The 12492-nt window shown below is 29.3% G+C and overlaps 1 protein-coding gene across 1 annotated transcript in view; it reads left to right on the top strand.

Moving 5' to 3' along the window:
- LOC106470664 (iron-sulfur protein NUBPL-like) overlaps positions 1-12492 on the top strand; it is a 35988-nt gene that overhangs the window by 13328 nt on the left and 10168 nt on the right. The window contains exons 3-6 of the mRNA XM_013931229.2: positions 4241-4275; positions 4958-5048; positions 6117-6156; positions 10138-10228. Coding sequence (XP_013786683.1) covers positions 4241-4275; positions 4958-5048; positions 6117-6156; positions 10138-10228 — 257 coding nt within the window. The remainder of the gene's footprint in view (positions 1-4240; positions 4276-4957; positions 5049-6116; positions 6157-10137; positions 10229-12492) is intronic.

Genomic DNA, 12492 nt, shown 5'->3' with positions numbered 1-12492 from the left:
AATATACTTGGTTTCTATTCAGCATACGCAGGTACAAACATTTGTACATATAGAATATACTTGGTTTCTATTCACCATACGCAGGTACAAACATTTGTACATATAGAATATACTTGGTTTCTATTCAGCATACTCAGGTACAAACATTTGTACATATAGAATATACTTGGTTTCTATTCAACATACACAGGTACAAACATTTGTACATATAGAATAAACTTGGTTTCTATTCAGCATACACAAGTACAAACATTTATACATACTATTGTATTACTCCAACTTCAGATGAGTATTCATAAAAAAAAAGAAAAAAAAAAGTGTTTAACCTCGTATATATCTTCCAGTGTGTCCATGCAATTTAGATACTGATCATGTCACATTTTTTCATTATCCCATGGCCAACTGGTTTTTTTCTAAATGGAGAAACAAAGTTTCATTCTTATACTTTGGTTAATAGTTCATATTTTAATATTTTGGCTTTTAAATGGAATATTTACACGTGTATGTAACATATAACTATCTTAAACCATACATCACATAAAAACTAATATAGTCTTTTGCTTAAATACAGCAAAATGTACAGTAGGGAGTGTTGAATGAGAGTCTTTTTACATATGGCACCATCTGTTCAAAGTTTTGTGAAACAAAAACCCTATACAATTGTTTACATTTTGGATTCAGAAAATTACAAAAAAAGCTGGTCTATGCACCATCTGTGATTTTTTTTTTTATTATATAGAATACAGCTTTAGCTATGACTGTACATGGGGACTTGACTATATCTTAATTGATGAATTTTTAAATGTAAGAGAAAACTGTAATCTTGAAAATCTACTTTTAATTATTTTTTCCAGGGAAAGTTAGCACTTTTGAAATATACAAACATGGCAATTTATACTAGTCAAGTGTCAGCCTTCTAAATTAACCTATTTATATGTAATGAGCTGAATCATCTTTAGACTTTAGTGTACCTTATAAATTAATATTGAAAATCATTTAATGAAAATTTAACATAGCAAATCATAGACTTTATCTCTAACCCTTTATATGTGAAAATTATTTTAAAGCAAAAATCGGTCAAAAGTTTTCATTTAGTTCTATTTTTCAAAAAATGACCTTATTCATAGGTGCATGACCTTTGTATTTAATAGTTATTAATAAACTGGTGCTCATGCTGACGTATTGAGGAGCAGATAACCAATTACAGGAATGTAAACACATCTCTTTATTATTTTACAAAAAGTTGACGTTTCTCCTCTATAAAGTTTGTTTTCCCCAAGGTCTCTAGATATATATTGCTATTATTAGCATTAATACTGTCTTAGACATTGCATGATGGGATAGTTATATGAACACAATATTTGCAATGATTGTCTGTTGGTTGATTAAATGAACTACACCAATATCTTTAATGTATGCATTTGTCACTTTAGAACAGTGGCATCATATAATAAATGAACTTAGTATTCTGAAAATTGTTTAATTTTGAAGTCTAAGTTCAATTGAGGTCCAGTTCTATTTACACTTTGATCAACGTGTGTTATTGGGTTATACTAGTTTCAGAGAATTCCACTTCTCATTGGTAACCATGAATACAAGGTAACCAAAGTGAGATGAGCTGGACCTATATCATAGGTATCAAACATACTGTGCTTTGTATCTAGTGTATAGATTTTTCTCATAGTGACTACAAAGCATGTTCACACCAACAGTATGTTTGTATGGTGGCATCATTAAAACTTTGAAGTAATTTTGTCCATTGTTAACTGTGATAACTGCTTTAGTTTTCATGGTGTTATGATATAATGAATCATGTAACTAATTGTGGATCAGATGTTTAAGTGAGATGAGGTTGCTATAATTGCTTGAATATTGTTTACTGTTGTACAGGTATACTGATTTCCAACTGTTATCCAAAAGTACATGTTAAGAATTGTTAAGCAAAGGGTAATTTTGAACATTAACAGTAAAGGAAAAATACTAATAAACATGTGAACAAATAAAACTATCTTATTCATAATCATGATGTAATGTTATCATACTGGCTAGACTGTTAGTTCAATCAATGACTACTGGGGTAAAGAGAGAGAGAGAAAGCAAATCAAGAGACTATCCAGAAACAAGAAACTAAATTATGTTGATAACCCACATTTAGTGTCAAATCAAAGGTCCTAATGCAGTTCCCAATATTTAGATTACATATGTCAATCATCCCAGGACAGCTTGCACAAGCGTTAGTTTTGCCATTTTGAATACACTAGACTCCACAGCATATCCATACTAAGATGCTTACACTAGCTTGAAACTAAACAAATGATTTTATTATTAACCTTTACCTCAGCCAAAGGATTAACACATGTTTACAGTAGTCTTTTTTTTTTCAATATCCAACCACACAAGTGTTATAACCACATGTAGAAATCATTTGAAAAATTAGAACAATATATTGAGATATGTACTTAAAGATACATTTTAATATTAAGTAACGAATATATAAAATATGATAAAATGAACAATAAAATTATTTCATACCACTTATAAGTGCATTTCTGGTAATCAACAGTTTGAAATTTAACTAATCTTAAAATAAAAATATAATTATGGTCTACTAATCTGTGTACATGCTGTACTAAGTTGACTGAGATTGAAGTAAGGTATTAATCTATGTAGCAGTTGTTTATATAGTGCATTGTTAATCCCCCCTCCCATCTTTTGAAGTTTTATTGCATAATTTGTGGTTTATTGGCTTTCAAACATATAAAAAAAAATGCTTTGAAAAACCTGAAATACGTGAAAGGTAGAATGAACACAAATTGCTAATGATTTATGTTCTGTCATGAACTTCATTTGTTGTTAGGTCGTGCAGGCAACTTAGAGTTAATGTTAACTTGTCCTTTTGGCTCTTCGGTTATTGTTAGTGTAAATCTTTAGTCTGATGGTTTTACAAAGGTCTTTGGTTCAAAACATTAAAATTTACATGATTTTTATCCTTACATTAACTGCATAAATAGGTAAGGAAAATTAGCCATTAAGATATTTTAAAGAAAACATTATGGAAGGTAGGGAGCATGGTTAAACTGGTGTTTTGCCAATTAGGGAGCAAAAGATATTTCCAAGCTGACCTGGTTTCAAGGGTTTTCCCTTGAATTTTATGTTGAAGGAATAATTTTTAGAGAAGCTTGAGGAATTAGTGTAAAATAAAGCTGTTGAATTGAAAAAGATTTATTCAAAATCCTTGAAGAAACATAAAAGACTTTTGGGGAGCCTCAATTCTTATTTTTAAAAAGTCTTGACCTCAGAAAAGTTCCTTTTGGTTTATAAAATTGGATGTATGTGTGTAAGTCATCATTTTTAGAGAGTTTTTAATAAGGTGCCACATAAGTAAGCTGAATACTTGGAATTGTTGAAAAAATTTAAAAGTCAATACATGGTTTCAAGACAGAGTGATAATAAATGAGCATTTATTTATTATTGGGAAAGTATGAAGTATGGACTTCCTCATGGGTCTGTTTTGAAACCTTTGGTGCTTATTGTGTGTGTAAACAATTTTAATAGGTTATTGGTTAGTTATATTTCAGAATGCATTGATGATACTAAGATGCTGGGAAGAGCTGATACTATTAAGAGTGCTTCTCTTATTCCAAGGGACCTTGACAGTCAGAGTGTTTTGGCCAGAATGTAGAAAATGAGTTTGAATACTGAGAAGCATACTTGTGACATGGAAATTTGTAAATCTCATTTCTTGTATGAATGGAGTATTGGTATTGGGAAAAAAACAAAAAACCTAAATCCCTCTTCTGAGTATTGAGGAATATGAAACTAAAGAAATCATTATATTTCTCAACTGTGTAGCTCAAAACCATAAATTATGGGCACAGAGAGTCATGTTGATGCTGGACTGTAATTTAATTAGACCAGAGAATTTTTGGTCACCTAGATATTTATAGGGAATTTTAGTACTGTGTCTAACAAGTTTCACATGAAGATCTTCTACTGCATAGCCTAACAAATGATTGTTTGTGTGGACTACTTCTCTTTTATTTATTTATTGATAACAATGTAAAAGCTAGCTAATGTATGATATTAATTGTGTTGGTAAACTAATTGGTTTTAAATTTCTTTTATTGAAGGATAAGATTTCAAATTGCTTTATTATTTACTTGATTGTGTATACAAACAAACTTGAGTTCCAAACAGTTTTATAGAAATTTATAATTCTCATTTTTCATGCATGTTTTAGTGAACCTAGCACTGGCCATTAAGATGACTCAGAAGGTAAACATCATTAATTTTGTACTTATTTAGACATTAAGTAGAATTTGATTAAATTTGGTTTATCATTAATCCATCACAATTTATGTTATAAAGAAGGATTTTTAAATTACTAATAATTTTATACAGTTCTAATAGAATATTTTCTGTTATTTATCACTAAAGCTCAATAACAGTAAACTTTTGTTATTAAAATTTAATCTAATTCATTAGAACCAAGAGAGAAACATGAAACAATAGACTTACTAGTTGTTTTCTTATTAAGTATACATTTTAAATAAATATTAAAATTTTTACGATTTCTCTGCTATGGCTACTACTACTAGTACGTGTTCATGTAAACCTCTTGTACATAAAAGTCCCCTGATGAGTCACCAGTAATTTAAAAGACTTATAATGCTGTAATCTGGGGTTTGATTCCCCATGGTGGACGAACAGACAAACTGTGCATAACAATTAGCAGCTGTTTCCAATAATAGACATGTTGAAGCAATATGTTGTAGTAATATTAATGTTCTTGTTTATATATGAAGTGTAATTGTCTTTGTACTTGCATTATGATATTTGATAACTTGTTGAAATATTTATATTGAATATTTCATATTTTGTTCATATACTGTAACTGATGAATGTACAATACATGATTAGTTTAAATTTACATTCTAGCTAACTTGTTAATTTGCAGAACAAAGATGTGGGATTGTTAGATGCAGATGTTTACGGGCCTTCTATTCCTAGAATGATGAACCTTAGTGGTCAGCCAGAAGTCACAAATCGTAGGTGCATGTAGCACATTTTCTTAATTATGAATTTCCACATTATATATATATACTTTCCTGTCAAAAGAAACTAAATACCCCTTCAACATTAATATGTTCCACATGGTTTTAGATTAGGGGTGTGGAAAAATGTATAAGATGCCAAAAAGTTGACAGTTTTCTGAATTTTAAAAATAAATTATTTTAGGTTTTTGGAAATATGGAAAATTAATGATTGGATTAGTCACAATGCTTTATCATGTTTTATTGTTGGCAAGACAGTTTGGCAGTATCAACAGAACATGATGGTTACGTTATCTGAAAAGCTATCAGATTGTATGAGAGTTCTGTCTGAATATGACAAATGTTTTTGCACATTTTTTTTCTGACATTTTCCTGTATCCAGTGTGGCCGTGTGTGCAAGGCACCATTTGTGAGATCTGAACAGCATACTGTCTTTGAATGTGGATATTTCAGAAGGGCTGGGGTGCCCAAATCAAACATCATTTCTAAGAATGTTAGGTGCCATTTGGTTAGATGTAAAACACATCAATACTGGAGCTTCATGATTGATTGGGGTGCCCAAACCAAACATCATTTCCAAGAGTGTTAGGTACCATTTGATTAGATGTAAAACACATCAATACTGGAGCTTAATGATTGATACCATGGATATCAAATATTTTAAATGAGGCATTTTATACACTTATAACATTGATAATAATATGATATTTTTAGTATTTAACAAACTTAACAAAGACATACATTTTATTAACCTAGGCAGTTTAAGGGGAAAAAAATTGTTCATTTATTTCTATGAGAAGATACTAAAAATTCTAATATGTAAAATGATGCTTATCCCTTGCAAAATTAAATTATTGTAGTTAGCGAAGGAGCCTTGCACACAAAAACTTCCAAACATTTACATTCATATATCATATATTTGTATCAGAATTGAATTATCTTCATTTGATTCTTGAATATAAATATTATATATATAATTTGTTAATAGTTATCTTTAGTAATTAATTGGCAAATTAATGATTACATCATTTTCATAAATACAAATTTTGTGGTTTTCCACAGAAAACTTGATGAAACCCTTGATGAATTTTGGTATTAAATGGTGAGTTTTTTTCTGTTTTGAAACCAATTTATAGTCTTATTTTGTTTTATTTTCTGTCATTTCTACTTTGTTTTCATTTTACAGAAATATAAAAGTAGCATTATATAAGAAGCCTTTAAAGTTTATTTTTAATGCAATTTATACAGAGCCATAAGTTTAGACTGAAAAGTAGAGATGGGTGATATGTAAATATGTTTTATGATCATATAGAATACTGTTTATCATTTTATAATCCTTAGAGAAATATTTTCATCTTTTCACTATATGATATTAGGCTCAAATTAATAACTAATCTGTTCTTATTATGCTTTAAATAAAACTTGGAATACATTGATACTTGGCATTATTGTTTTAATACACCACCATAATCCTTATTCTGCATCACTGTTCATAAAAAATCTTAACTTCTACATGATGCTTTACCACATTAAATTATCATATTTCAAATTATTTGAATGACTTTACATTTAGCTCTATTAGACCAAATCATTGTGTGTTATCTTTAATTTTAAAAACTGTTTGAGTGAAAATAGTGTTTATTTGTTACTTCATAGCTTGTTGCATTTATTAACTGCCCCAACTGAATGATGGAAAAAAATTTAGTGAAACAGAAAAATTATGTTTATCTATGCATCAGTTTAAAACAATTTAGTGAAACAGAAAAATTATGTTTATCTATGCATCAATTTAAAACAATTTACTGAACTCAAAATTAGTTAAAGAACATTACTCATTGTTCTATACAGGCAAATGTAAAGTCAGTGGTGAATATTGTTATGATATTACTAGTTTACCCTTCCATAACTAGTAAACAATATTTTTTTATTCAGATGTGTTCAGGTTATATTTCTAAAGTCAGTGGTTAGTATTGTTATGATATTACTAGTTCACCCTTCCATAACTAGTAAACAGTATTTTCTTATTCAGATGTATTCAGGTAATATTTCTAAAGTCAGTGGTTAGTATTGTTATGATATTACTAGTTCACCCTTCCATAACTAGTAAACAGTATTTTCTTATTCAGATGTATTCAGGTAATATTTCTAAATTTTCTTCAGTTGTTCTGCATGTAGAAGGCATCTTCCCAGTAAACTGGATCCATGAAGGTTGAATACACACACTTATCTTCTTGCTTAGGTAAGGGTTACATACGACAATGACTGTTCAATAGAAGCTTGTACTAGTTTGACCATGTGTTTGTGACTCCCCTCAGGGGTGGGCTAAGCCCTTTTCAAGTGGTGATAGATATTCTTACAAGTCAGTATGAGCTTCTAGATTCTTATCCTTTAATATGTTTATTTGGAATAATTGGTGGATAGATTATCTAAGAACTGTGGGATACTGTATAAGGACCAGTGTTTGACATTAAATTGTATTTGTACATGATTCTGTCTCCAAACAGCTCTTGCTTTGATCCTATCTTTGTCTGATGTAGTGAAACACTCCACTTCAGTACCCATTAGAAGTCATTAGTTCTGCCATCAACAATCCAGATTATTTACAATCCAGCTAATTATTCATGCAGACAAATCTATACAAAAGGAAATTTGATCAGTGATCTTTATATATGTTTTGAATTTGAACAGCTATTTCTTGTAACAAACATGCATTTTTTTTACAGACATGATTTAAAATCAAATAGGGGTCCATTAGAACAGGCAATGAAATCACAATTATTGACCACAAACACCTTCACTCACAATGGGTACCAATTTATGACATTTTTTTGTGAATGACCTTCACAGTTTGGATGTACATTTAATCTGTAACAGGTATTGAGATGTCATCAGAATGATTTATGCTACAATCATCTCAAGTGTTCCATAATGCTTAAAGCTACTGAGAAGTTTCAAAAAGAAAAATTCAGTTCAAAAGCAGATTGTGATTGTATTCTCTGGAAAATTATTTATTGTAAATTTGATCAAAACTATGTATTGTGTATTCTACAAGTAAGTCATTGATTCAAACAAAATGATGATTTATGTGAAGCTAATGACATGGCACTTTGATTATGCAACTCATATAATTATTGAGAAAATATATATATGATAGTAAACTAAGTTTCTTTTGTACGTAAATATGATTTTTGTTTGCCAGCTGCATTCCCACCCTTAATAGTTTGCACCTTTATATGTATCAATTGATAATGCATTCTGTTGATTGCTCGTTGTATTCAAAGTGACTAATTCAGCTATATGAATGTTTTGATAACATGAAAGAAACTACTTCCTTACAAATTTATTCCTGTTGTTGAGGTTTCATTATACTTAATTAAAAATTGGCCAAACAATTTGTATTTGACAGTTTCCTAATTTTGATGCTTGGTATCAAAGGTACTGCTTTAAGGAATTTTGTAATCCTATAATTACTGTCTCAAGACTCTTTTGTAACAATAATGTTTTTACTTACACATTTTGTTATTAGTACTATTTATATTATTGCCTTTTTCTTCTCAATCTTGGAAGATTGGAACATAAAAAAACAAGCTATCTGAATCTTCCCTTAGTCAGCCGACCTTTTGAGCAATACTTTGTTTAATTCAGCCCTAAGTCGAGTTTAGTGTGAAGAAAATCAGATATCAGGCAGGCTTGGGCAAAATATTGTTAATACCCATTGGGCTTGGGCCAGATAATTGCCAGGCCAGGTAAAAAAATGTTGACTTGTGCAGACCTCTAGCTTAAACTATATAGAAGTGTTTTTGTTTTACTTTAGAGTTCTTACATGTTATATGATAAATATAAATTGTGATGCATTGATTTCAAACAAATGTTTACTACCATTACATCCATAATTAATCAGGGTTTCCGCACTGCATTCCTTAACTTGTCTATAGAAGCATAAATAAGCTTCATTTGTTTTGAATTTTATTTGAGATAATTGGACAAAACTACACAAGGATTATCTGTGCTTGTCATCCCTAGCTTGAACTGGGAGCTATTCAACAGAACCCACCACCAACTTTTAGGCTACTATAATCAACTAGTGGTATTTGATTATCACTGTTGTAGCACACAGCCTTAACATGCAAAGTGCAATTTTGTGAACCATGGACTTCTAGATTCACAGTCTGCTGTGATATTCAAGCCAGCTTATTGTTTAGAAGTACAATGAACAACAGGTTTTTTATTATCATCTTTGTCATCACACATAACATCTTCCAAATTAGCTGTCTTATTCCAGAATCAGCTGATGATAGGCCTGTTGTTAATGTTAGGTCTTTGAATATCATGTATTTTTATCAGTTCCAATTGTTTATAATAAAGCATAAGTCTATGCAAAATAAACTTCTAAATGCACTGATCTGTTAAATTGTTTTTAATAAAAACTTTAGAAATTGCAGATTTAAATATGGAAAACAATATAGTTGATTGGGTCACTGAATCCTCCTTTTTTTTTTTTTTTTGCTTAAGTTCTAAATTATTCTGATAAATATGAAAATTGCAATACTAATATGGTGGTAGTATTGCAGGAACAATTTTTACATTTCTCATCACTTCTGAAAATGTATTTCATAAATAGAATGACAATTTACTTTTTTTCCATAAAATCTGTGAAGTAATTTCACTTATTGACTTAAGTATTTATATTAGAAGATTTCAATGTTATTCTTTTTATTCTTTAACTTAGTTAGTATGATTTTAAGAAAATAATTTAATTTGACATCCAAAATCATAACTTAATGTAATAAACCATTTTGTTAAAATTATAAGCTTTTTTATGAACATTGATGCAGAATAAAAACAGTAAAATTATCAATATATTCCGAGTTTTACTTGAAGCATAATAAGAACAGGCTATTTATTGATTTGAGCCTTAATATCATGTACTGAAATTAACTTTAAACTTTTATATACTAATGTTAAATAGTATTATCCTAATTCTGTCTTTATATGACTATTTGTTTGAACCATACTTACTATCGAATATTTTATTTATATATATATATATATATATATATTTGCTTTACGTTACTGAGGTTAGTATGTCCATGGGTTTTCTTGTGGAAGAAAAGTCTGCCATCGTGTGGCGTGGGTTGATGGTAATGTCAGCAATTCAAAAGCTATTGAGACAGGTAATTTTTATCTTTTTTTAAAACACGTATATTGATTAATATAGTAAAAATCAACATAAGCACTATTTTGAAAAGTCTCCAGCTTATGAGAAAAAAAAAGCATTTTCAATTCATTACTAACACCTTTGAGATACAATGAAGTTATGTAAGTAAAGTATAACTGTTTAAATTTTTATTATTTTTCCTTGCATTTATTGAAAGCTACTTTTAACTAGCTGAGTTTTTTTTTTTTAAACTTAGTCATTAATTCACTCCTCTCACAATGTTTTTACACTGTATTTTCTGCAAACTTTGGACTAATAGATTAAACTCAACCGTCAGTATAAAACTTACAGTCGTAGAAGTTTTACTTCTTATGACTATAGCACTAAAGGTTAGGTTTATTGTCTAAATTATACATAATTTTTAGATGAACAGCACACTTTCATTATTTATGGAACTTTAAATATATGTGATTGAATACAGAAAATGGATGCAGTGTGCTCTTTTGATAGTTACTACAAGGTTTGGTTAATAGTATTAACAAAACTCTTTCTTACTAACTTTTTTGAACAAATCAGTAAAACACAGTACTTACAGTAAAAGCTGAACATGTATTTTAAAATGTTTTATTGAATTTTCAATAAAATATGAACTAATTATGAAATTACACAAACATAAAACTCATTCAAATTGATAGTAAATACATTTTTTTAGCTATATATTTCTTACTTTTTTTAACAAAAAATGAAGTATGTGTTTCTTTTGGCAGACAGGTGAAGAATTATTAATGTCTGCATGAGTTTAAAATTTGCCAACTTCCAAAGATATATGTAAAAAAAGATGACATATTACTGTAGTAATCATGTACATCACACTGTAACATGAGGTACTCATTTTTACTAGAAACTAAATATTTGACTTTTAGAAGGTTCTAAGTTATTTATGAAAGGCAAACTTCTGAATCAGGACAACAAATATACACTACTTGATTTGTCTTAAAGCATAACATTCTTTTCATTAGAAGATATACGTACCTTATGGTAAAAATGTTGCTTTTAGTCAGACTAATATTTAACATCAATCAAAGGAACTTGTAGTTTGACATTGAGGTATCATAATACTGTTTCAATTTGTAGAAATAAGTAATTTCAGATAAGATAGAAACTATCAACATATTCTTAGTGTGTTTGATATCTAAGTGATGTGATTATTTAAATTCAAGTTTGGACAAATTTTCTTTGTTAAATGGAATGAAAACCTGAGACAATCATTGATACCATTTCATATAACTGAGTAGATATGATGGATGAGAATTTATATTACTAGTAAAAATAATTAAGAAGAAAAGTAGCTGGAACCTTGCTAAAGTAGAAGTTATAACAGTAGGCTTGTAATGGAGAAATGCTAATAATTTTTTGTTTTAAGTTAATAATAGTTCTAGCTAATACTGCTGAAGAATATGAATTACTGGGCATACAAATCAGGATTTGACAAAGAAAATTCAAATTGTGGTAAACTTATTTGAATGTTTTTTGTTGTAATTAAATAAGTACGAAAAAAAAAGGAAAGTGATATGTCATCTTCCTTGTACTGAGGGTTAATCACACTTTATAAGAACAGTGTTCCAGATCTAATGCTACCCTTAGCACTGCTGTTTTCATTGTTGATTTTGCTCATTCTTATGGACATTATTACAAACTAGTGAAGTACAACACAGTTTCTGTTGTAATATGTTCCTACAAATGACGAAAACGTCAATCTTAGACTAAGCAGCCTGACAAACTTTCACAGATCTTCCACTATATGTGGATGTCAGATTACAATACAACATTTAACCAGATTTAGAGATATGGCCTTTGTTGGCCTTTACCAAATTCAAATCCTTATTTATTATCCTGTTATTGATACCAACAGATATATCCACTTTCATCCAAATAGCTTTTGGGATCATATGGTTCTTTTTTTATAATCATAATCCTCACTTTGTGGACAAGGGTGTTACTCCAGATTTAATTTGGATGTGGTACTGTGCCATGTGTTGTCTTAAATGCTGTGTAGTGCAATATTTTGATTTTCCACATAGAACTCTAAAGACTCCCATTTTCAAAATGTCGTGACCTTTAATGTTATATCACTTAAAAACCTTACTCTCTAAATATCCTTATTTGTATAATAAAAAATAAAAAAAAATGTCATAGTCATCTAAGTTTATAGATGCATCATTGGATGGCCAGGAATTTATCTTGAACCAAATTTATAAGTACAAACTACATTTCCCATGG

This window comes from Limulus polyphemus, unplaced genomic scaffold, assembly GCF_000517525.1.
Source record: "Limulus polyphemus unplaced genomic scaffold, Limulus_polyphemus-2.1.2 Scaffold4151, whole genome shotgun sequence".
In the NCBI taxonomy this organism is placed as follows: domain Eukaryota; kingdom Metazoa; phylum Arthropoda; class Merostomata; order Xiphosura; family Limulidae; genus Limulus; species Limulus polyphemus.
The sequence above is the reverse complement of the archived record's forward strand: the minus strand, read 5'-3'. Positions and strand labels throughout refer to the sequence as shown.